Source organism: Myotis lucifugus, unplaced genomic scaffold (genome assembly GCF_000147115.1).
Source record: "Myotis lucifugus unplaced genomic scaffold, Myoluc2.0 scaffold_8, whole genome shotgun sequence".
NCBI lineage: Eukaryota > Metazoa > Chordata > Mammalia > Chiroptera > Vespertilionidae > Myotis > Myotis lucifugus.
Window position 1 is genome coordinate 3368025 of NW_005871056.1, and position 26220 is coordinate 3394244.

The 26220-nt window shown below is 42.2% G+C and overlaps 1 protein-coding gene and 1 pseudogene across 4 annotated transcripts; both read left to right on the forward strand.

Moving 5' to 3' along the window:
• The first annotated feature begins 7 nt into the window (after positions 1-7).
• METTL6 (methyltransferase like 6) lies at positions 8-12636 on the forward strand. Of its 4 annotated transcripts, none has more exons than XM_006083680.3 (6): positions 8-153; positions 1610-1975; positions 3327-3461; positions 5127-5297; positions 10935-11076; positions 12261-12636. In XM_006083680.3, the coding sequence occupies exons 1-6, from the start codon at positions 148-150 to the stop codon at positions 12440-12442; spliced, it is 1002 nt and encodes a 333-aa protein (XP_006083742.1). In that variant the 5' UTR covers positions 8-147; the 3' UTR covers positions 12443-12636. The 4 variants fall into 4 exon arrangements, with proteins under 4 accessions (XP_006083742.1, XP_006083743.1, XP_006083741.1 ...); XM_006083681.3 differs by having other exon boundaries at positions 40-131; XM_006083679.3 differs by lacking the exon at positions 8-153 and adding an exon at positions 1344-1403.
• A 6181-nt stretch (positions 12637-18817) lies between these two features.
• LOC106696199 lies at positions 18818-19340 on the forward strand (annotated as a pseudogene).
• Positions 19341-26220: the final 6880 nt, after the last annotated feature.

The following is a 26220-nucleotide window of genomic DNA, read 5'->3' on the forward strand; positions in this document are numbered from 1 at the left end:
TTCCGCCGGGATTCTGCGGTCCTCGACGCCGGTTTGTCCAGGCTCAGGGTTTTTTCGCGGCGGCTCCCAAACTCTGTTTCCGAGGCCTGGGCCTGGCTGAGGGCTGAGTGCGCCCGGCCCTGCCCCTCCAGGTGAAGCTAGAAACTGATGACGGTGAGCCCAGAGCGCCGCGGGCTAGATCCACGCGGGTCTGACAGCCAGTGTGACCGGCTCTCCGCAGGCCCTAGCGGCCGGGTCCGCCTAGTTGATCTCGAGTCTCATGAGACAGATGGGTTCTCGGAATCCTATGCCGCGACTCACTCGTTCTCTCCCTCCCCTTCGTGCCGTGTTGGCGGTGCGAGGGCCTGTCCCTGGTTGTGAGAGATCTTGTGAGTGCGACGAGAGACTCAGGCCCCCCGGGCGTAGCTCTGTCTTCCCCGAAAACACCGAGTGTCCGATCCTTGGGAAACGATGATCCCACTTCTGTCCGGCAATTGACCACCCGCATCCAATCGGGGAGCTGATGCGGTCGTTGTTAAGTCACTCCTTAAGTCACCCCAAAAATTAATGAGTATTTTCTCTCCAGTGTTTCTCAGTCAGTTCTTGGGAGTGTCCTTTTTCTGAACGAAACCGATTTATTTTAATAGAGGAGTTATTCTGGTTTGAGTTAGCGTTCTGCGCGTGCGAGCCCTGCGCCCCTAAATGTGTTGGGGTCCAGCCCCATCAGGTCCAGGGGTTCCCAAAGGTGTGGACGGAGTCGGTAAAGAAGGAATGACTCAGAGACAGCCTTCAGTTGATCAGCATAGCCAGGTTTTCTCTTTATTCTCCTGTTACATCTGTATTTCTACCATTTGATCCTATAAGCATGCCTCTATAATCACATCATGGTATGTTTTGGGTCCTCCCTTGACCTTCTACAGTTCCTTGTTTCATGTCCATAGTTTCTTATCTGACCTTTGCCAAAAATCCCATCTCCATCTAGTTCTGTTGAGTTTAATCCTATCCATTCTATTCCAAAGGTTAGGGCTAGTTATCTCCATTCGAAGGTCACTACTCTACTGTTCTGTTAAACTACAAGAAAGTAACTGAAGGAGATTATTCTAAGTAAAGATTACGTAGTTTAAGCGTGATTGTTCGTAGTTAAGGTGATTAACTACCCGAGTGGCACTTAGTTAAGGGGTTTTACTGATTTTTTCCCTTCCTTAGTCCTGTTAATCCCTAACTCCAGGGAAAAATCCCCACCTGGGGAAACAACCTTTCTCGGGGAGGTGGCTTTGGTTAGAACACATAGCGCTAAGAAGGGGAGCAAACATTAAGAACAGTATGCCGTATACTCCAGGTCCCTTGAAACATATGCTGTGCAGATGTTTCTTCCCTGTAGCAACTGTGTCAAGCAACAAGATGGACCGGCCTCTGGCATAAATGTAAGCCCTCTGATGGTGGGGACTTTGTCTTAGCTTCTATGTGACCTCTCTATGGCAGGCAGGGTTTCATGTGGAGTCAGCACTGGTAAATGTGTGGTGAACTGGGCAGTTTGGTGAAAGATCTGTGCTAGAACCGCAGACTTGGCCTCTTAAAGAACTGTCCTGGAACCCCTAACCAGAATCTCATTCTTTTCCCTGCAAAATAGGAATGTCCCCTGAGCCTTGAACCTGAGGAACCACATCTGAGAACACCCTGCCTATGTCTGCAGAGTCAGCTTGGATTCCGCATGTTATTCAGGGATGGAGAGTCTTCGGCAGGATTAACTGTGTTACCACCAGCTGATGAGATGGCATCTTTGCAAAGGAAGGGGCTGCCAGCAAGGATCCTCAGCTCCGAAGAAGAGGAGAAACTGAAAAGGGACCAAACTTTAGTGTCTGATTTTAAACAACAAAAACTGGAAAAAGAGGCTCAGAAGAACTGGGATCTTTTTTACAAAAGAAATAGTACTAATTTCTTCAAAGACAGACACTGGACCACCAGAGAGTTTGAGGAGCTCAGATCATGTAGGGAGGTAATGCTACACCTTATTTGAGCTGTTGTTTCTTTATTTAAAATTTTTTAAAAATTGATTTTAGAGAGAGGAAGGGAGAGAGAGAAACGGCCACCCGTTGCTTCCTGAATGTGCCCTGACTGGGACTCTAACCCCACTACCTGGGTATGTGCCCTGACTGGGAATTGAACCGGCCATCTTTCCATGGACGGGATGATGTTCCAACCAAGCCACACCAGCCAGGACGGAGTGGCTGCATTGAGCATCTGCCCCCTGGTGGTTAGTACGCATCACTTAGAACATTTTTAAATGTTCTTCATTTAAAAGGTGAAGAAAAAGAGTGCTTTGTTGCATTTTTATGGAAGTGAGGTACATAATTTATGAAGCCTGTCAGAATACTTTATACCTTAGAAAGAAGTAGACTGATTTCTGTGGGGAGCTGATACAGGGTTAAGCCTCAGACTGACCTGTGGGCAAAGTCACAAACAATTCCCAGCTTAGAGGGCACAGTCCTCTTAGCATAATTAGGCTTGACCTTATGAGGCTCTCTAGATCTTATCTGGGAAGCTAATGGGCTGAGGGAAGTGCAGGAAGTGTAACTATGGTCAAAACAAGTGAAACTCACAAGAACTGTGTAACTATAGAAACCACTACCTTGTTTACCTCTCACTATAAAATAAAGGCTCAGCTTGCCTTGGGATCTCTCTCTGTGGCCTCAGCCAGGCACAGGGAAGATCCACGGAGACTAAGGAAAGCTAGAGAGTTCTGAACACTGTCTCCGTGTAAAACATTCTTCGCATAATTTATGAAGCCTGTCAGAATACTTTATACCTTAGAAAGAAGTAGACTGATTTCAAGTAGTTTTAGCAGCTCCTGGGTTGTATAATACACAGGAGAGAGCTTTAGTGGGCATTTTTGTTTCTTTAAAGCTAACCTGAAAGTTGTAAATGTTAAATTCATACTGAAGAACTTCAGTGACAGATTCATAATGATGATGCTCACTTGACCATGCCCTTTTCTAGAACTTCACATCTGTGATTTAAGCCTTGTAATAGCACTGTGAAGCAGGCATTAGTGTTAACCCCACTTACTGATGACATTAGGGACAAAGCCATTTAACTGATTTGTCCAACGATAGAAAACAGACGTGAGGGGAGAAGTCTGGATTGAGCTGTTAATGCTGTGTTTTCTCCACACCGAACTGCCCAATGTGGGACGACAAATTGAGATGTCAGTATTAGCTTTGGGTTATCAGTTATTTATTGCCTCTGAGGGCAGAGACCTTGTCTTACATGTTCTGGACCTTTTAGTTTGGTTTATTTCTTCATTATGCAAACGTAGTGTACTCTAACTTTGGGTTCTCTTTCCTCAGTTTGAAGATCAAAAATTGACTATACTTGAAGCTGGCTGTGGGGTTGGGAACTGTCTATTCCCACTTTTAGAAGAAGATCTGAATATCTTTGCTTATGCCTGTGATTTTTCTCCAAGAGCAGTTGAATATGTCCAGGTTGGTGCACCATCCATGTATTCTCTTATGTTTCTGGTTTTTTAAATTTGTTTAACCTGCCCTTTATACCCATTTGCCCAATTTCTGTTCTCTCCCTGAAGTTGAGCAGCTATGATAATAAAAAATGTAGTTTTCCATTTACATACATATATAATACTTATAGAAAGATAGCTTTATTCAGAAAAGTATAAAGAAATACCATAACGACACCCATATACTTATACCAAATTTTTAAAAAATATCTTTTTATTGATTTTAGAGAAAGAGAAAGGGAGAGGAATAGAGAGAAACATTGATGAGAGAGAAACATTGATTGGCTGCCTCCTACTGGGGATGAAGCCCACAACCTGGCTCTGTGCCCTGACCAAGAATCGAACTGGGGACCTCTTGGTTCATAGGTCGACGCTCAACCACTGAGCAACATGAGCCAGACTGCTTATACCAAGTTTAATGATTGCCAGCATTTTGTTGAATTTGTTTTATAGACTTTTTTGTGTGTGAACTGTTTTAAATTACAAATATTTCACTGTTAAACATGTTTGCATACATCTTCAATAAGGATTTTCTCTATATGACCACAAAACACATATATAATAAAAATAACTCTAATCCCCTAATGTCATTAATACCCAATCCAGATTCAGATGTCCCCAGATAGTCCCAGGTGTTTTTTATAGCTATATTTCATCAAGGACTACATCTTATATTTCATTATGTACCTTAAGTCTCCTTAGCCTAAAATATTCCTGCCCTTCCCATTGACCCTTTTCCACACTAACATTGAGCTTTTGGAAAATGAGCCATTTTCTGTAATGAGGTCCCACATTCCAAAATGTTTCTTTGTATCATTGTTTAACTTATTCCTCTTTCCCAGTCTCTATTTGTTCCCATTCTCAAACCACATTATGTTAGTACTACACTTCTTCTTCATTATTCTTCATTTTTAAAAGTTGACTTGGCTATTCCTAAAGATTTTCACTTCCAGATTAATCAAATTTACCTTGTCAAGTTTCTAGAAACTTACTAGGATTCAGTAGAGATTGCACTGGATTTGTAAGTGGAATGATAGGTAGAGTTGGCATCTTTTCAATATTGAATCTTCCCATTCAGTAACTTTCTATGTCTTTCTCTTTATTCAGGCCCTTATTTACATTAAAGCAAAGTTTTATATTTTTCTTTATAATGCGCTTATAAAAGCGTCAAACCCACCAACCAAAGTGCACCAGGAACACATTTATAATAAAAGAACTTAGGTTTATTTAGCTTGCTGCATCAAGGTTTAATATACCCAGGAGAACTGTGGGAGCTGGAAAGACTTCTTGTAAGTTTAGTTTTGTAGTTGATGATTCATTCAAAGGAGGATTAAGGAAGCAGAGACCAGTTTTGGATTATTATCCCTCTGGAAGTATTTGGAATATGTGATAGGCTGTATTCTGTCCTCAATTAAAAATGATTTGTTAAAAGGAAATCTTGCCCCTCATATTGCATATTCCATTCTTTAATGTGCAAATGGTTCATTACTCGTTTTACCTATAACAAAATGATCAGTGATCTCTGTGCAGTAGTATACAAGTGGAAACAGGATCTCCTTTTGAGGCTGTATTTTTCTATATGTATCAACATGGAAATGGCATTAAAATTCTTTTGTGTTTTTCCTCTCTTTAGCAAAATCCTTTATATGACACAGAAAGATGCAAGGTATTCCAGTGCGATCTAACTAAAGATGACCTTATGGAACATGTGCCCCCCGAGTCTGTGGATGTTGTCCTGTTGATATTTGTGCTCTCTGCTGTTCACCCTGATAAGATGCACCTTGTCTTACAAAACATTTACAAGGTTAGTGATTTGGAGTCTGCACTTGAGGAGTTGGACATCCCAGTCTTCTTGCTTACCTTCTCTCTGAGGCTCATGTACCGTCTAGATTGAAGAGCCCCCATTCTCATTAGGTAGGCTGTGTATGGAAAGGGATTCTGCGTGAAAAAACATCCACCCTAAACTTCGATTTGTCTGGTGGCCATCACTGCTCTTCAGAGCTTGGCCAGCCTTGGAGCAAGGATGATTTTTACCTGGGATCTAGGGAGTCCTGCTGTAAAGTGAGAGGAAATGTGGTTCATTGATCAGGAGCACACAGTCAGGAGTCACAGTGTCTAGAGTCAAAATATGGCTTCCCTATTTAGGTAAGTTCCTTTATTTCTCTGAGCCTCAATTTTATTACCTGTAGAAATGTTGAGATAATACTTCCTAGATATTGGGATTGGGTGAGAATATATGAAATATGCATAAAGTGCTTAGCATGATGTCTAGAACATAGTAAGTGTTCTTTAAAAGTCGGCCATTGTTGTTGTTACTGCCATCATTGCTATTCATATGGGGAGAACCCAAAGTCCTATGGCCACCAGGAGCCTCAGTACTCAGGAAGTAAAGCTTCACGTGTAAGTCATACGACTGAAGGTAAACCATCTCATCTCCCTTCCCTAGGCCTCAGTTTCCTTATCTGTAAAACGGTGTCTCACAGAGTTATCATGAGGTGCAGGTGAGATTATGTGTGAGGGTACTTTGTAAACAAGGCTCTCTTATCTATACAGTCAATTGGTAATGATGTTGATTAATTTAAAAAATCAACAAAATCAAGAAATTCTAAAAATGGCAAATTCTTACTTTAACCCTTTGCGGTCCAATTTTATTTTTGGAATTCAAACAGTCTGGTCCAAATTAATTGATGGGAGTGAATGTTGAACCGGTTTGCGGTGTCTCAGTGATGTTAGACCTGCTCCTAGCGCCTGGTCGTGGACCGAAAAGGGTTAAACATGTTATTGTAACTTAAAATATATTAATATTCATTTGTCACTCTTTAGATGTAGAGCCAAGGCCTTTTCTTTGAGTTTGGGACCATTTATTGTCTTTCTTACATGAGCCACACATAAAATAGAGTTTGGTTTCTTTAAAAATGGATCAAGAACTTAAAAGCAATTGGAAAGGAATCTGGAACAGAGTCTCTTACATTCTTACCCAGACTTTCACAGTTGACTCTCACACACCCAATCAAATAGCCATTTGTTCAGTACTTCTTTATCAAATCTTCCCGAAGTATTCAATGTACTTTTCATAGAAAATAAAAATGCTTTCTATTCACATTTATATTACAGTAGAGCCCCGGTGCATGGATTCATGCACCGGTGAGGTCCCTCAACCTGGCCTGTGGGGATCGGGCCGAAACTGGCTCTCTGACATCCCCCGAGGGGTCCCGGATTGCAAGAGGGCAGTTCTCGGGTGACACACCTCGGAATCGGGCACCCTCCTCTCTGGTTTCAGGTGCGTTACTGGAGAACTGCAGCTGCTAAGTCACTGCAGTTCGGCAGCTCCTGCTTTGAGTGTTTGCCCCCTGGTGGTCAGTGAGTGTCATAGCTACTGGTCAGAGCATCTGCCCTCTATGGTCATTGCACATCATAGCTACCGGTCGGACGGTTGGAAGGCTGCTTAGGCTTTTATATATATAGATTGTTTATATACTCATACCTATATATATAAAGGCGTAATGTGCAAATCGACCACACAGCTATGATGCGTACTAACCACCAGGGGGCAAATGCTCAATGCAGGAGCTGCCCCCAGCCTGCAGGCCCGGATCGCCCTATGGGGAACGGGGAGCCAGAGGTGGGCGGCGGTGAACGAACGAGGGCGGTGCCGGGGCCCCGATCGCCCCACCAGTTGCCCTACACACAGAGGGCAAGAGGCGAGGCCAGCTGCCGGCAGCCAGAGAAGATGGCCCTGATTGCAGGCCAGGCCTAGGGACCCTACCTGTGCATGAATATTGTGCGCCGGGCCTCTAGTATAATTATAAATCTAAGTACAATCAGCACAAACAAGTTTGGGAACAAACACAAGTGACCAGTGGTAATTCTGCAGCCAGCTCACCTGGGGACACTAAAGTACAAGTGTGCATGATCTAAAGCCTGTAAGCCTCACCTATTCAGTGAGTCCTGGGCTTCAGTCGATCTGCTCTACAAAGGGAGAGGAGAGCATTCAGCAAGTTGAAAGGTAGATGCTAGGTATGACAGCATTTGTGTATTCAGAGCTAGTTATACATTAAAGTTTTACCCTGATTTTAGTTGTTTTAAAAGAGTAGTAGTGAGGTAGAAATTTTAAGACACTTGAAACCTGTTAGGGAATAATTATTTGCACTTAAAACAATATTTAAAAAAAAAATTCAGATATTGCCACCTTGGTTTTAGCCCTCTGAGGTTTTGTAAGGTGGTTTTGTTTTTTTTCTCCTTAACTTTTCCTTTCCCCGTTCCTGGTATCTGAGCAGATGGGAACCCAGCACATACCAATAAATGGGCATGGAACTTAAGCTCGGTAAACAGGGAGGAGAGGACAGTAGGGAAGAGATAGTAGGACCACCTGATTTGAAGGTCCGGATGAGGGTGAAGGATTATTAAAGATGGGGAACTAGAGAGGGAACTAAGATGGTGGGGATGGTCAGCGAATGACCTGGATGACTTTGAGAATATGGGGAGGTTATACACTTTAGTGCTGACAAAACTTTAGGACATTATGAGTGAATGGGTTAAGCAGGGTGGAGGACACGATCTTTGAAAGAGAAGCTCAAATCGTTAAGAAGCCAGCATATTTGGAAGGATAATGCACATGTGTATTGAATTGACCAGAATTAAGAATGGAATAGTATTGAGAATAAGAGAGTAAATCCAAAGATCTATTTGCCATGAAATGAAGGGATATGACCATGGAACGAATAGACATTGGTATCATTAAGGGATATAGGTGATATAGTCTGATGACAAGAGATTCAGAGCTGGGGGTTTCAGGGAGGAGGAAGGAGAATGCACAGAAAATAGCAATGAGGAGCAAGGGAGGAAACCAGCTAGGTCTCCCAGCCCAGTGGTACAGGGTAGTGGGAGAAAACACAGCCATGACTCGAGAGGTTGCAGAGAAAAGTGTCATGGGGACTGAGGTTTCTGTGAGCACAAGAATGAAGAGAACATTCAGAAGAGGTTGCGGATACTGGTGATTTCACTGATGAAGGCTTCAGGTGTTAGGTAGCAGTTAGGGCAGAATATGGAATATCAGGAACTTTATGGGGCTGAGGGTGCCCACTACCAATACTTCCCATCATTATGCAGAGGTCCTAGTCAGCACAAAAAGACAAGACAAGATTTGAGGATGAGAAAGAAACAAAACTTACTACTTTCTGATAATATAATCATCTAATTAAGAATATATTAAAATAAAATTAAAAATATATATATTAAAAGAATTACAAAAGCTATTGTAAGGTAGATATAATTACTCCAGGATGTTAACACCGGAGAAATTTTAAAAACCACATAATTTTATACTGAAAGAAAACCTTTAAGTTGAATTACCTCATTTTCGGAATATAATGGTGAAGTAAAAGTAGACCAAATTTGTCATTGGAAGATTTGGATTTTGTTCTACCTGTGCCACCAACTTGCCTTGAAAACTCAGGCAAATCATTTTACTCTGAGCCTAAGTTACTGTAAAGTGGGTATAATAGACCTAACCTACCCACTTCTCGGAGTTATTGGGGGAGTAAAAGAACCTAACATTGGGAAATGCCTGGTGTAACTATACAGTGCCGTGACTAAAGGAGGCATGAGTATCATAATTATTATTTTACAGAAGAGAAAACATACACAGAGGCATGAAATTACTTGCTCAAGGTCATTCAACTAGTTAATGGAAGAACTACAATATGAATCAAGATTTTCAAATTCCTGAGTGAGTGCTTTTTCCACAGTCCCATATAGCATTCCTTTCTTCTGAAATGGAGAAGAAGTCTTTCTCATATGAGCTAATTTTTTCAGAATTTTTCCCTCTCAATTGTTCACATTTTAAAACTTAGCATTTTTGACCAAGGTAAGAATGTTTTTATCCAAGAGCCTCTTTACTGACAATAGTTAAAATGCATGCTAGTATTGATAAGAAATTACTAAATGAGAGAATCTGCTAGCACACTTGAAAGTATTATGGACAATACTTTATATTCTATTCAGAAAGAAGAAATACATCAAACTATGTCAAATATCTATTATAATAGGTAGTATATGTCATGTCTTAATTACCTTGTTGATGTGATGGGTCAGAGTAGGAGTTAATAAAATCAGTGCCCCCTTTGAAGTCCACTCTAATTTGGTAATATTAACGCAGTTTGAAAGAATTTTCACATAAAAGTGTTACAGTGTGTACCACTTTCTCTTCATCCTGAAAGCGTATGGTTACTTGCTTTGTAAGATAGGAGCAGTTATACCCACTCCCTGCTGATCTTACCTTCCAATTTTTGAGACATCCACCCTGTGATGCCTATCTCTGAAAGGCTTTAGTGAGGGTTCCCACTTGGGCCGGACATTGAACCCCTTCCCTACACTCCTGCACTTGCCTGATCCACTCCTCACATTGAGAAGTGCAGCACAGCGTGGGAAGAATACTCCTCCCCTCGTAGCCCCTCTTTTCTTGTCAGTAGTGTCACTGGCATTGGAATGACCCCCCCACACCCCTACACACACACACACACACACACACACACACACACACATCCAAGGGCTAACATGCCTTTTGACTCCCCCACTTAGTAGCTGATGTGTGATCGTAGGCAAATCACTTACCTCTGCTGATGTCCGTTTCCTCATCTCACGTGAGGATAATAATCACACTCCTTCCTTCTTCTCAGAATTGGGTGAAGATCCAATGAGACAATGTCGGGTAAGCTGTACAGGGCTGGGCATATGTCAGGTGTTAGCATGGTGGGGAAGCCGTCCATAGTTGTAGCACAGTGAAACCAGAGCTGAGACTCAGAATGAGGAAAGCCAGCCAGAATCAGTAAAAGCCAAAATGACATATTTTTTTAAAAGAGATAGTTTGACTACAGGGTCATGTGCTAGGACAGTGGTTGGCAAACTGCGGCTCGCGAGCCACATACGGCTCTTTGGCCCCTTGAGTGTGGCTCTTCCACAAAATACCAGGTACAGTGCGATTGAAACTTCGTGGTCCATGCGCAGAAGTCGGTATTTTGTGGAAGGGCCACACTCAAGGGGCCAAAGAGCCTCATGTGGGCTCGGGGCTGGAGTTTGCCGACCACTGTGCTAGGAAATGGCTAATAAAACATTGGAAGAACATGCCTTCATGAGGATACGACTATTTCGTTTAATATCTTTAACATTTTAATTGTGTGACACTGGACCTTCCAGAATGCTTTTGTAAGTGCTCAGGAAGTGTCCCTCCGTGGGCACACTGCCAGGCCTGGCTGCACCTTACATTAGCAGGCCCTTTTCCTTCCATATTATGGGGATTTCAGTCTCACCCCTTTCCTAATTATCATAAATGTAAATTTAGTCTCTAAATTAATCAGGTTTTATTTTAGCTTGAATCCATCTCTATGAAGCTTTATTTGACTGGGTTCCCCAGAATTATATCCAGCCTGCTTTTGATTTGTAGGTATTGAAACCAGGCAAAAATGTCCTGTTTCGTGACTATGGACTATATGATCACGCCATGCTTAGGTTTAAAGCTGGAAGCAAACTTGGAGAAAACTTTTATGTTAGACAAGATGGAACCAGATCGTATTTTTTTACTGACGGTAAGATTACTGGACTCTGTCTTTATTTGTGTTTACTTGATTGCGTTATCACTGTGTTACTGGTTGGGATGGGGATGGCTGTACTTAGCACACATGCCAAGCTCTCTGACACGTGCCCCTTACCTAGAACCCAGGATGACATAGACACAGCCCCTGGCTGCGGTGAGCTCACAAGCCTCCTCTGGTGATGGTGTCTAGTTGACCTGGGTTAACGGACAGGCTGGCGTGCCATGTGGATACCCTACCAGAACTGTGCTGGAAAGGGGGGGCCAACTCAGGGTCTTCTTCACTTTGTTCAGTCAACAATAAAGGAAATAGGACAGTATATTGCCTTGTGATTGCTCTCCCAGGTCACAAAAAACATTTTTCTATAAAAGTGATTAGATCTGTATTTAAATGCACAATTTTGCTATAGAGGGCTCCTTAAAAAGTCATATTTAAATTAAAAACATCCAAACACTAAGTGTTATTTTAGTCTTTTGGGCATTTTGAACATGAGTTTTAAACCTATTTAATAATGGACCATAAGATAAATTACCTTCTTAAGCTCTGTTTTTTACAAACATTTGTATTTCTTGAAATAAAATATTCTTTTGGATTCCAAGCAAAAAATGAATGATTACCATTCAATCTGCAGAATCATAGAAAATGTCACTTGAAAATTAAAAATTTGTTGTAGTGTTATTTGTTTCATTTAACATGTAGTGACATGTTATTTGGATTAAATTTCCTTTCTGTGGGGTATATCACCACCAGGTGATTTCTTTCCCCCACACTGGTCACAGATTTTTCTCCTTCATATTAGGATCGGTGAGGTGCTTGATCTAAACAAATTGAACACATGCACACTTTGTATTAATACAGCCAGTTTGGAATTTTGCTGCTTTTTACTCAGACTTTTGCATTTGGGGACTCATAATAGGGCAAGGTGGGCATAGTCCAGGTTGTCCTTAAACTTTTTTTTCTGATTACATTTTTATTGGGGGGGTTTCTATTTGGGTGTAAGATGAAGAAAAGTAGGAATGTGTTACTTCCCAAAACAAAACCTTACATTTTCATGTTGAAGTTTTCATTACATTTTTAAAAACCTGTCTCAACCCTACAGCCCTTAGGGAGTCCTTACCCCACCGCAAAGCACAGGTAGTGACACCAGCACCGAGCATTGTTGATCTGCTGTCTTACAGAGTTCCTGGCTCAGCTCTTTACGGACTCGGGTTATGAAGAAGTGGTGAATGAGTATGTGTTTCGTGAGACGGTGAACAAAAAAGAAGGTCTGTGTGTGCCAAGAGTTTTCCTTCAGAGCAAATTCCGAAAGTCTCCAAAGAGCCCAACTCCTGTGACCCTGGGCCCGGGGCACAGGTCCTGACCTTTCTTTCACAAGGTTGACTTTTATGCCTCCCCTTGAAGAGGAATGTTTAATGTCATTCTTTTTATTTTCTATATTTTTATATCTTAACTTCTTCAATGAGTACATATAACTTTTGTATTAAAAAGTAGCGCGTAAAAAAACACAAAAAAAGAGCGTGTATGTGTGTGTGTGTGTGTGTGTGTGTGTGTGTGTGTATTATAGAAATGCAAAAGCAAATAAAATTGCAAGGTCTAAAAAGTAAAGGAAGTCTTATGGTGTAATTGAGCCATGTTGTCTGACTGTAAAACCCCTGTAGGAAAGCTTAAGGGCCCTCTTGCACTTAGAGATCTTTATTATTCTTATGTTACTCACGTGAGTCTGACACGCGCAGCGTGTCCGACAACCCCATAGAACAAATTAGGCCAAACAGAGCAAAATAACACATCCATGTGTATTTTTAGCCTGAAGGTTTGTTCTTCTCTTTTTTAGTGTCTCATATTTGCTCATTTTTCTCCGCTTCAGTTCACTCGTGTCTCTTCAAGACCAGTGTTCCACAAATGCTACTTTGCTGTGTCTCAAGAACCCACTGTGGCTCCCGGCCTAATTTTTAAAAATTTAATTTATTGATTTGAGAGAGAGAGAGACATTGATTTGATGTTCCACTTAATTATGCATTCATTGGTTGATTCTTGTATGTGCCCTGACCAGGAATCAAACTCACAACCTTGGGGTATCAGGACAACACTCTGACCAACTGGAGCTATCTGGCCAGGTCTTAAGACCTCTATAATTGGGCCGGTCTTTGCCACACTACCCCAAGGGAGAGAAGGGAAGGCCACCACCTTGGCCCTTCTCCTCCCCTCATCCGCCCAACGCAGTTTCTCCAGAAATAGGGTGGATGATCTGTCCCACCTCCCTGTGGGAAATGAGGACATAGTGGTTAGGAAGTAAATGACTGACATGGCCAGAATCACATAGCTAGTATTTGGTAGAATAGCGGAAAATCCTGAAATTGGTCTGCTGACCTGTTCCCAAGCATTCTCATATAATGACTTTTACTGTATGAAAAATAACCCAAGTTCTTTTGGCCTGCTAACTAAAGATGATCCTGTAAGCCCTTGTGTTTCACTTTTTGGGGGAAGCTGTTTATGAGAGCATTTGTCTTGGGCATATTGACTGGACTATACATGCAGCAATCCAGGGCCTTAAACCCTAACCACATCTGAAGAGGAGGGGTCTCAGTGGGAAGGGCTGGGTAATAGTCATAGCTTTCTGCACAATTGGAATAAGTCCTCCTGGCAGTGGGTCTCAGGCAGGAAGCTTGCTGGACATTGTAACTGCCACCTGTCCTTGACTTTCTAGGAGAGGCCTAGGAGCGCGGGAAACAAGAGGAACTCCTATCTTCTCTGGCTGGCCTGTTGCTTTATATATTCTCTCCCCTTCTTTTGAAGGCTGGAAGATGGCTACACTAGGTGAGAGCAAAACTGATCATAGTACAGAGTCTGTCCTTTGCAGTGTTTTTTTTCTTTGAAATCAACTTGTAAAGATGGGCCTATAGGGTAGATGCTCATGGGCCTTACAGAGTGAAAGTCTTTACAGACAGAAAACAGCCCCAGGAAGGAAGTAGGTGCTGCTTAGCAGTACTATAGAAAATAGCATAGCCCTAGCTGGGTTGGCTCAGTGGATAGAGCGTCGGCCTGCAGACAGAAGGGTCCTGGGTTTGATTCCGGTCAAGGGCATGCACCTCGGTTGTAGGCTCTTCCCTGGCCTAGGCCCTGGTCAGGGCTCGTGCAGGAGGCAACCAATCGATGTGTTTCTCTCACATCGATATTTCTCTTTCCCTCTCCCACTCTCTCTAAAAATCAATGGTAAAATATCCTCAGGTGAGGATTAAAAACAAACAAAAAAAAAGAAAATAGCATAAGTACTCGAGTACCATATATATCAGTGATGGTGAACCTATGACACACGTGTCAGAGGTGACACGCGAACTCATTTTTTTGGTTGATTTTTCTTTGTTAAATGGCATTTAAATATATAAAATAAATATCAAAAATATAAATCTTTGTTTTACTATGGTTGCAAATATCAAAAAATTTCTATATGTGACACGGCACCAGAGTTAAGTTAGGGTTTTTCAAAATGCTGACACACCGAGCTCAAAAGGTTCGCCATCATTGATATATATTATGTAGTATATACTCCATATAGTCTAGGCCAGCGGTTCTCAACCTGTGGGTCGCAACCCCTTTGGGGTCGAACGACCCTTTCACAGGGGTCGCCTAAGACCATCGGAAAACATATATAATTACATATATAAAAACATATATAATTGTTTTTGTGATTAATCACTATGCTTTAATTATGTTCAATTTGTAACAATGAAATTGGGGGTCACCACAACATTAGGAACTGTATTAAAGGGTCGTGGCATTAGGAAGGTTGAGAACCAGTGGTCTAGGCTATGTATTATACCACACAGTATATACCCTATACTATATAGTGCTATGCATTCCTTGTGAGTTTTTTATATGTACTGTGTGATATAGTACAATAATATTAATAAATGATAGAATTGGGAGTATGGTTAGGACTTGCCTAATTCAGGTCTCCAACTTCTCTAAGCCTTAGTCTCCACATCTCTGAGGCTGAGATCCTACTACCTACAGCACAGGGCTGCTGCCAACATTAAATCACGGGGGAGTGCTTTATTTACTACAAAGTGCCAAGCCAGTGCTAGTGATTTCTGTTAGTTTGTGTTCTCCAAGAAAACGACCTCTCCCATGATTGTCATTAAATCCAAACTCCTCTTCAAGAGGGCTGTCCTTTTGAAAATCTTGGCGTCCTTGAAAGGGCCCAGGATTTGCATGTGTCACCACAAGGTGGCACTAGATGCCCAATATGCCCATTGGCCTCAACTCCCATCTTAATTAGTTACACATGTCCATTTTTATTATCATTGAAGAGGAAGGGAAATGCTCACAAATGTGTTTTCTAGGTCAACTTTAGCTCATAATATCAGTGTTGGCCTCACTGGGGATAAAGCAAGGGATATTTTATCCAGCATTCAACCTACTTTGCCTACTGAAGGTAGTTTGCTCTCAACTAAATTTGGGCAACATTTTAAGGCCATGGGCTCTGAAGGTTTCTGCAAGGCCCCCACCCGAGGCACATAGGGGAGCACCAATCAAGGACCCTTTCTTGAGGGTAAATAAAGCACCTCCCACATCCCTAAATGTTTCTGTGCAATTGTTTTTATTATTGCTCAGGATCAAGGCAGAGCAAGAGAAGGGACTGCAGCATGGATACTTGCTTGCCTCACACATTATTCGCAGTCACATTTGATAGCGCTTGATTCCCTATTTCACAGTTGTCAACCAAGGAAGGGAAAATTGTGAAATAAATTATGAATACCTTGCAGAACCATGTTGGGGAGCAAATATTTAAACTTCACTAGGCTCTGCTAAAACCAAAAGTTCCATTAAAAATAAAATTAGCTTTATTTTTCTTGCTTTTTCTTTCTGCCCTTCTCAAATGTGTAGTATTTCATTAAACAGTGTTCAAAAGGTACTAGGCCAGGGGTGGGCAACCCCGGGCATGCGTGCCAAACATGGCACGCCAGTAACTTTTGCTGGCACGTGAAACCCTCTCTTATAATCTTCCACTTACAATTTCTTTTTCTTAATATCGACTTTTTTATTTTTCAGATAAATTCAGTGTAGGTGCATCTTAGATAAATAAATAATTTTATATAACAAGTTATCTTAAAGACCATAAACATGAATTGACGAGAGAGGGGAAGAGCAATTTCAATAGTGTCGAAAACGAACTATTGAGGACTTGGAATGTCAATCCAGAAAATTTTTTCTGTTTAAAAAACTTTGCAACAGCGTTACTCTCCATGTTTTCATCCACATACACTTGTGAATCTTTGTTCTCAGTGATGAATTTTGTTAAGTCTCATAATAGGAGTAGCCTGACGGATGAAAGTAGTAGCTCGTGCATATCTCTGAAGGTCACGAAATATAAACCTGATGTAAAATCTCTGTCATCAGTGATGCAGCAGCAAAAGTCCCACTGATAATATCAAACGGAGTCATAAAGTTTTCTGTCAGACTATCAGTGTACATGTATACATTAAAAAATAAATGTATTTTTCATCATCATATACTGTGTTTTTGTCACTCGAATGGATTTTATTATTTCTTCAAGGTTCTTCACGTACGTATACCTTAAGAGATATCAAGTAGGCGTAACATGTTCTCAAAAAATTAGGGTTGGCATGCAGAAGAAATTTGAGTCAGAGATTTTGCTGGTTTTGGCATGCACTCACAAAAAGGTTGCCCACCCTACCCTAGGAGCTGTGTGTCATGGTCTCACCTCTGTGGCCATGCCCCACACTGGAGCATATGACACCTCTACTGGAAAAATGTGGAAATATCCTTTCCAAATGACGGTGACAGTTGTCCTGCTGTGGTTTTCTGTAGTCTTCCTTCCTCTTTTTCATTCCTCTGGGGTTCTGGGGGTTTCTGTTTGGTCTCCTAGCTATTTACTTTGTTATAGTGGCTGGGGCCGCGTCCCTACATCTTAGTATGTGCCCATGCTAACCTGCCTTTTCCCCTCTTTCCCCCCAGCCTGTACTCCTGCCAGGGACTCCACAGTACCCTGTGCCTAGTACAGGGGTGGGCAACCTTTTTGTGATATTAAGAAAAAAAATTGTAAGTGGAAGATTATAAGAGAGGGTTTCGCGTGCCAGCAAAAGTTACTGGCGTGCCATGTTTGGCACTCGTGCCAGGGGTTGCCCACCCCTGTCCTAGGGTATCTAGATCTATAAGAAAAACATCACGACTAGCAAATGAGAATTCACAGGTAAATACAATTACTAACAAAAATGGTGAGCCTAACTAGAAACAATTATGAATTAAATGGAGACTCCCTTTTTGGCTTGTCAAATAAGGCTTGAAATGGTAATATTTAAAGCTGATAAAGGAACAGAGAGACTGATATGGAGGAACAAAAAGTATGGTTTCTCTAAAACAGTGCTGTCCTCTAGAACTTTCTGAAATGATGGAGATGTTCTGTCTGCATTGTCCAATATGTAGCCACTGGCCCCACATGGCTATTGTGGACTAAGTCTAATGGTCAGTGCAACAAAAGAGCTGGTTTTTAAATTGCACTTAAATTTAACTATAGCTACATGTGGCTAAGTGGCTACTATATTAAATAGCACAGGACCAGAATTCAAGTAGGCATTGTGAAGCAAATTCCATAAATCTATACATAATCTTTAATCAGTAATCCCATGTTTAGGAATCCAATTTAAGGAAATAGCCAGAGGTATTTATACAAAGATTTTATCACAGTGCTATTTAGAACAATGAAAAGGTGGATAAAGCCCTAGCTGTTTTTTTCTCAGTGGTTAGAGCATTGGCCCACAGACTGAAGGGTCCTGGGTTTGATTCTGATCAAGGGCACATACCTTGGTTGCAGTCTCAATCCCTGGCCCTGCAGGAGGCAGCCAATGAACGTGTCTCTCTCTCATTGATGTTTCTCTGTCTCTCCCTATCCCTTCCATTCTAAAAACCAATGGAGCCCTAGCCAGTTTGGCTCAGTGGATAGAGCATCTGCACTGCTGACTGAAGGGTTCCATTCTGGTCAAGGGCATGTGCCCGGGTTGTGGGCTCGATCCCCAGTGGAGGCAGCTGACCAATGGTTCTCATCATTGATGTTTCTTTCTATCTCTCCCTCTTCCTTTCCTCTCTGAAATCAATAAAAAATATAGTTTAATAAATTAAATAAATAAATAAATAAAAATCAATGGAAAAATATCCTCGGGTGAGGATTAACTACAACAACAAAAATGCAGAAAAGGTGGCTACAACTCAGATGTCTAAAAACAGGTTGATTATATAAATTATAGTATAACTTAGGATATTTGCACAGTCATTGAAACTTTTGAAAACTTTTCAAGTCCAACGCCTTAACCACTCGGCCATCGCTGCTACTGAAACTTTTAAAAACTTTTAATAAAAAATGCTCTTTATAGCCGAAACCGGTTTGGCTCGGTGGATAGAGCGTCGGCCTGGGGACTGAAGGGTCCCGGGTTCGATTCCGGTCAAGGGCATGTACCTGGGTTGCAGGCACATCCGCAGTGGGAGATGTGCAGGAGGCAGCTGATCGATGTTTCTCTCTCATCGATGTTTCTGACTCTCTATCTCTCTCCCTTCCTCTCTGTAAAAAATCAATAAAATATATTTTAAAAAAAATGCTCTTTATATAAGTAAGCAGGAATTTAAAACTATACATAGGAATGGTTTCAACTATGTTTAATAATAAATATTATAAAAGGATAGATAGGCTGATATATTCTTAAAAGTACCCACACAGGCTTTTTACGAAGATGGCGCCGAAAGCTAAGAAGGAAGCCCCTGCCCCTCCCAAAGCCGAAGCCAAAGCAAAGGCTTTGAAGGCAAGGAAAGCAGTGTTGAAAGGCGTCCACAGCCACACAAAAAAGAAGATCCGCACGTCACCCACCTTCTGACGGCCAAAGACACTAAGGCTCCGGAGGCAGCCTAAATACCCTCGGAAGAGCTCACCCAGGAGAAACAAGCTTGACCACTAGGCCATCATCAAATTCCCCCTGACTACCGAGTCAGCCATGAAAAAGATAGAAGACAATAATACACTAGTGTTCATTGTGGATGTCAAGGCCAACAAGCACCAGATCAAACAGGCTGTGAAGAAGCTCTATGACATTGATGTGGCCAAGGTCAACACCCTGATCAGGCCTGATGGTGAGAAGAAGGCATATGTTCGACTGACTCCTGACTATGATGCTTTGGATGTTGCCAACAAAATTGGAATCATCTAAACTGAGTCCAGCTGCCTAATTCTAAATATAAAAATTTTACACTGTTAAAAAAAAAAAAGTACCCACCCAGGAAGGAACCAATCCAAAATGGTTACAGTATTTAGTGCAGGGTTGTTCAATTACAGCTGAGACTTTTTCTTCTTTAAACTTTTCTGAAAATTCTATTTTCTAAAATGAGCATATATTACTTTTACAAAAAAAAAATAAAAGGTATGCTAGTATCTTCAGAACTTCTTTCCAAAAATCCTCGTGACAAATCTACTAAAAATGTCATTTCAACTTTTAAGATTCTAGCACCAGGAGCTAGATGACACCTCCCAGGAGTAAGAGGGCGGTTGTCTTAGATGATTCTTCCGGTTCCAGTGCTCTGGCACTGTGGTGAGGTGCCCTAGATGGGGTACTGTCATCTGAGCTGGGCCCTCCATGGCTGCAATGAGTTTGAAAATGCATATCCTTCAGTTGGAGAAATTGGCTCAAATTATTTAATGATTCCCCAGCACTACCATCACACATATTTTCTCTCTTTCTGGAACTCTTTTTTTTTTTTTTTAAGAAAGGAAAGAAGAAAGAGAAACATCGATTTGTTCCACTTATTCCTGCATTCTTTGGTTGCTTCTTGTTTGTGCCCTGACTGAGGATCGAATTGCAACCTTGGGGTACAGGATGACAGTTTAACCAACTGAGCTCCCCAGCCAGACCCTGGGACTCTTATTATTAAAATGTTCCTGAGCTGATGCTCTAATTTTACCATCTGTTCTCTCCTTTTCTGCCATCTTTTCTTAGTATTTGGCTTTCTGGGAGATTTAACTCACAATCCTTTCACTGAGTTTTTAATTTCTGTTCTCAGATTTTTCAATTCCTAGAACTCTTATTTTTTCAGTGCTCATTTTATAAATTGCAGTTTACTCTTGTTTTGTGAATGCAATGGATTATATCTCTAAAGGCATGCATTCTCCATGAGATCAATATTGTCTCCCGAAGGGGCAAAATTGGTTCTTTGGGGTTTAGCAAAAATTATTAAATATTACAGTGCTTTATGGCCCTCCAAAACTCAACCCTTTCTGACAAAAATCATATTCTTTAATATTTAATTTTCTCTCATTAGGTAAAAATAAGATTTAATTTTAATGTTTCTCCTTAGAGGTGTGATTTAGGCTTTCATCTCCCTGCACAGTATCTGTATATTAGTTTGTGTTCTCCAGGGAAACAGAACTAATAGGAGACACACACACGCATGTACACTCACACACACACACACACACACACACACACACACACACACACACAGATTTAGTGTAAGGACCTAGCTCACATAGTTATGGAGTTAAGGGGATGGGAGTGTTGAAGACGGAGCCTTTAAGGAGGTAATTAAGCTTACATGACGTCATAAAGGTGGGCCTTAATCCAATAGGACCAGTGTCCTTACAGGAAGAAACAGCGGGGATATGCATGCAGAGAAAGGCCTGTGTTGAGGACACAGCAAGAAGGTGGCTGTCTGCACATCAGGGAGAGAGGCCGCAAGAGAAACCAGACTGCTGGCACCTTGATCTTGGACATCAACTGTGAGAAAATAAACGTCTGTTTAAGCTGCCCAATCTGTGGTACTTTGTTATGGCAGCCTGAGCAGATTAACACAGCTCCTAACCTGGGAATGGAAGGGGACCACGTTTCTAGGCTGTCTCTGCTTTAATGGAAGACTCAGTGCTCAGAGATCTCCCTTTGGGGGGCTCAGTAACTTTCATTCCCCCCCCCCCCGCCCCAGGCCTTGAGGAGAGCATCACCTCTGCCTGAGGCAGTTTTATGGGAGACCAGAGACAAAGGGCCTAGCCAGGTAGAATTCGTGATTCCTCAGGGCTGCTGCTTGTCACTGGGTGAGATGTGTTTGAATTCCAAGACTTGACTTTCAGGTTCGGGTTCTGGCCTCACTGCTTCCTCTTGGCAGCTGTACCTGGATATTGTCTGTGGCTGCTCAGCCTCATTCTCCTCTGCATCCTGGAAACGGCATTTCCCAAACTCCCTTGCCGGTTGGGTTCGGGTAGTGCAAAGCACTGTGTGAGGCTGTTGGAAGGCAGAAGGAAGGAAAAGCCGCTTTTGTTTTTTCTGTTTGTGATATTAGCAGCAGCTGTGGTAGGTTGTGGGCTCTGCCTTGTGGGGTACTGAGGTGGGGGCAGCAGCGTGGCTAGGGCAGTGATGGCGAACCTATGACACGCGTGTCAGAGGTGACACGCGAACTCATTTTTTTGGTTGATTTTTCTTTGTTAAATGGCATTTAAATATATAAAATAAATATCAAAAATATGTCTTTGTTTTGCTATGGTTGCAAATATCAAAAAATTTCTATATGTGACACGGCACCAGAGTTAAGTTAGGATTTTTCAAAATGCTGACACACCGAGCTCAAAAGGTTCGCCATCACTGGGCTAGGGTAACTGGGCTCCAGCAGCTCGGATGGCAGGTGTCATAGCAGGATCAGGTGGGCTTTGGCTCTCTGTTCAGTGAGAGGCAGTGAATTTAATGGTGGTGGCAGCAACCGAAACCCTCCAGTGCGTTGGTGGTAAATGAGTGCGTGCTCGTGGGCCCTGGGTAAACTACTCTCCCCATCCTGCCTCCATGTCGGAGCGTGTCTGAATTCCCTTCCTTTTTTTTTTTTTTTTAAATATATTTTATTGATTTTTCACAGAGAGGAAGGGAGAGGGATAGAGAGTTGGAAACATCGATGAGAGAGAAACATCGATTAGCTGCCTCCTGCACACCTCCCACTGGAGATGTGCCTGCAACCAAGGTACATGCCCTTAGCTGGAATCGAACCTGGGACCTTTCAGTCCGCAGGCCGACGCTCTATCCACTGAGCCAAACCGGCTAGGGCTTCCCTTCCTTTTTAAGGCTGAATAATATTCCATTGCATGTGTAGACCTTTTTTGCTCATCCATTCATCTGTTGAAGGACACTTGGGTTGCTTTCATGTGCTAGCTATTGTGAACAATGCTGCTATGAACAGAGGTCTGCAAATATCTCTTTGCAACAGCTTTTAATTTGGGAGTACATACCCAGAAGTGGAATTGCTGGATCATGTGGTAATTCTATTTTAAATTTTTTGAGGAACCATCATACTGTCTTCTACAAAGGCTGTACCAACAGTGTGGATGTAAACACCAAACAAACAAACAAACAAACACAAGGGTTCCAATCATTGGTTCCTTAATAGCATCACTTTCCTCTTGGGATCATGGGGAAAAGCTGTGAACATCACAAAAGTGGTCTGACTATAAAAGGCCTTGGGTGCCAGATGAACACTGTGCCTTATGCATCATCCATATTGGGGACTGCTCTTGAACTGTTAAATTGTGGGAACTATATTAGGGATATAGAGGTGACATATCTCTGTCCTGAATGGGTTCCTGGATGTCCCCGGTTCTAATCTTAACCTTTTTATTACTCATGGGTAAGTCATCCGCCTCTCTGGGCCTCAGCTTGCCCATCTGTAAAATAAAGTGATTGAATTACATGATTGTTAACATAGTTCAGCTCTGACACTGTTTCTGAGATGACTTCATCAGTAATACATCATCACAAAATTTTTTGGAGTCAGTGACAACTCAAAAGCCAGAGAAATTACTGGAGTAATTTGGGGGGGGGGGACGGGGTTGGGTTGCAAACTGGAAGCCCAAGGATCAGTCTGAGCCCACAGATAATTGGTTGATTGGCTTACTATTTTTTACATTTTTGGATTTGAATTGTTATAGATACAGGAGTGTTTAAAGTAATAGTATGAGACTACTAAATAGCAATAAATTTGAAAACTTAGGAAAAAAACCTAGACTTCTCTCAAAATGCAAAATACCAAAATTGGCATAGGAGAAAATGGAAAATTTAGATAAACCAATTGCTATAGACGAGACTGTTAGAAAGATAGAGATTTGATGTTGAAAGGCATCAAAGTAAAATGTCTGCATAACTGAATTCTCTCTAACTTTTTAGATACAGATAATTGCAATGTTATTCAAATCTTTGCTACTCAAAGTGTGGTCCATGGACCAGCACAGCATCACTGGGAGTTTGCTGGAAATGCAGAAGCTCAGGTCCCCGCCCAGACTTACTAAATCAGACCCTGAATTTTCACCAGCTCCCTAAGTGATTTGTGTGTGCGTGAACGTTTAAGAAGCACTAGGCTAGGGCAGTGATTCTAAACCATGGCTGGACTTTGGAATTATCTACAGGGCTTTAAAAATATACTGGCATGAGAATCCCATCCAGAGATTCTGAGGATTGATCAGGTGCATGGCGTGGGCACTTCAATGAAAAAGACTCTCCAGATGATTGAGAATCAAAGATTTAAACTAGGCCATCAAAAAATATGGAAAGCTTTAAGAAATAGAGCTGGCAAAGAATGTACCCTTCAAGAGGATAATAAAAACACACTACAGACTAATCTCATTTATTTGTTTTTTTTCTTTTTTTTTGTTATTTTTTTCTTTCTCATTTATGATTAAAAATAAAATCCAGTGTCCTGGCCGGGTGGCTCAGTTAGTTGGAGCATCATCCCATACATCAAAACGTTGTGGTTTGATCCCCGTTCAGGTGCATGCGTACAGGAGGCAACTGGTTGACATTTCTCTCCTACATCAATGTTTCTCTCTCCTATTTCTTTCTCTCTAAAAATAAATAAATAAATAAATAAATAAATAAATAAATAAATAAATAAATACATTCCAGTAATGATAAAAAATAATATAATAAGACCAAGCACAGTTAATTTCAGGACCACGCAGTAGTGTGCTGCTGGTTTAACAAAAAAGACCTGATCGGTCACATTTGTCAATTCCTGTGGTGTAAATACTCCCACCGTGACTAATTTTAAACATAGTTAATTTCAAGCTAATTTTGCTTCTAGCAAAGGATGGTGCTAATTGTAAGCTACCAACATGAATGATCTCAACCAGCTTGAACATTCTTGAATCCAACCAATTGGCTCTCAGAAGCTGGTCAGAACTGGTTGCCTCATTCTACTAGAGGTTGATTAAAAGTTAGGCAAGGCACCAAGGAATCCATTCCCTCAATACATTAAAGCAGAGAAACCACATTATCTTTTTTTAAAATATATTTTATTGATTTCTTACAGAGAGGAAGGGAGAGGGACAGAGTTAGAAACATCGATGAGAGAGAAACATTGATCAGCTGCCTCCTGAACACCCCCCACCGGGGATGTGCCCGCAACCAAGGTACATGCCCTTGACTGGAATCGAACCTGGGACCCTTCAGTCCACAAGCCGATGCTCTATCCACTGAACCAAACCGGTCAGGGCCACATTATCTTTTTTTTTTTAAAAATTTATTGATTGATTTTGAGAGAGAGAGAGAGAGAGAAAAGCATTGATTTGTTTTCCCACTTATTTATGCATTCATTGGTTACTTCTTATTGGGGATTGAACCCGCAACCTTGGTGTATCGGAATGGTGCTCTAACAAACTGAGCTACCCAGAGCCGAGAAACCATATTATCATATCACAAATACATTAGGGTGGGGGACCTAAGATCTCCACTTTGGCACAGGAAGCGTCCCTCCAGGCCGTCCTGCACCAGCTGGCTTCACACATTTTCCTGCCCTGCTGGTCCCTGAAGGCATCTGTGACACAGGCCTTGCTGCCAGGCCGGCCCGGCCCAGACTTGCTGGGGCCACGTTGCCCTTTGGCGTTGGCCTCGGTCTGACCAGGTCCTTTGCAGGCGGATGACGAAGACATTACCGTCACCTCTTCATTTTTCAACCGGCAGAGCTGGCAGGGGCGCTGCTTCCTTAATCTGTGCATATCCTGCTTCAGACAAGTTTGCCCTTTCTCAGTCCTGAAAGGAACGGAAGAGAGAAGGCAGGGGCCCACCTCAGGTGCCTGGAAACAGGCTGGGTTTCCTGCCCCCGTGACGTTCTTGGCTTGCCTCCGCGTCCCCATCGCTCACCTGCTCTGCCCTGCATTTCCTTACTTCCTTGGCTTAATCATGCCAGTCCCTCCTTCTCGGAACTGTGAGCTCTGATCGCTTTCCAGCCAATTCCCATTTTGTTTAGCCATCCAGAGTCCACGTTCACTGCGACTGAACTGTTCCTGAACGCCACCATTACTCTTAACAAAGAGGACTGATGAGTACGGGAATCCGGATCGGTGTTCGTGTCAGCTATGATGACAAGTACCACACAAATTCATTTTCGGGCCTTGGCCTAAGATTTTGGAGCGGTGGGTTCGTCGGCAGCTTCAGGGTTATCAGGTGCGTCTGGGAGGTGATGTTCCTGGGAGGACTGTGGCAGCCTGTGGGCGCCTCCTCCCGACACTCTCTCCACCTTGCAGGAACGATGCCACCCCCATCTTCTAGCAAAGGATGCTGGGAAGTTGACAGATTCTGCTCCATGAGCTTGTTTATTCTTAGTGCGACAGACTTGATTTACTTATTCCGACAGACTTGATTTACTTATTCACCTAACAGATAGTCATTGAGCACCGATTATGGCTACTTTGTGCTAAGGATAGAGTGGTGAACCAGAGGGATATAAACCCTTGAGCCCTATATTCCATCAGGGGAAGGACAATTTGACAAAAACAGCCCTAAGTAAATGAATGAATAAGGTGATTTTAGGGAGTCCTAAGTAACATGAAGCAGTAAGAGTGGAGAGAAGCAGAGAGGAAGGGAGAGAGCTAGTGCAGCTCAGAAAGTCTCTGACAGCTGAGTGAGAAGGAAGAGCCAGACTTGGGGGGGGAGGGGTGTGACTGTGCAATGGGAATCGGCTTGGTGTGTCTGAGGAGCCAGGTGAGAGGGCTGGGGCGGCTGGAGCACAGTGGGGAGAGGCGATGGAGAGGCAGACAAGGGCAGCGGCTGGGTACCAAGCACAGAAGCATTGCATTTTTAAAATATATATATATTTAAATTAAAAAAGTATATATAT

What these genes read in the sequence shown, in the direction of transcription:
- METTL6 (XM_006083679.3), top strand. Translation starts at nt 1,344, where the DNA reads ATGTTTCTTCCCTGTAGCAACTGTGTCAAGCAACAAGATGGACCGGCC. An exon ending in GAGCAGTTGAATATGTCCAG is followed by an intron (nt 3,462 to 5,126) that starts GTTGGTGCACCA and finishes TCCTCTCTTTAG; the next exon opens with CAAAATCCTTTATATGACAC. An exon ending in TCTTACAAAACATTTACAAG is followed by an intron (nt 5,298 to 10,934) that starts GTTAGTGATTTG and finishes TTTGATTTGTAG; the next exon opens with GTATTGAAACCAGGCAAAAA.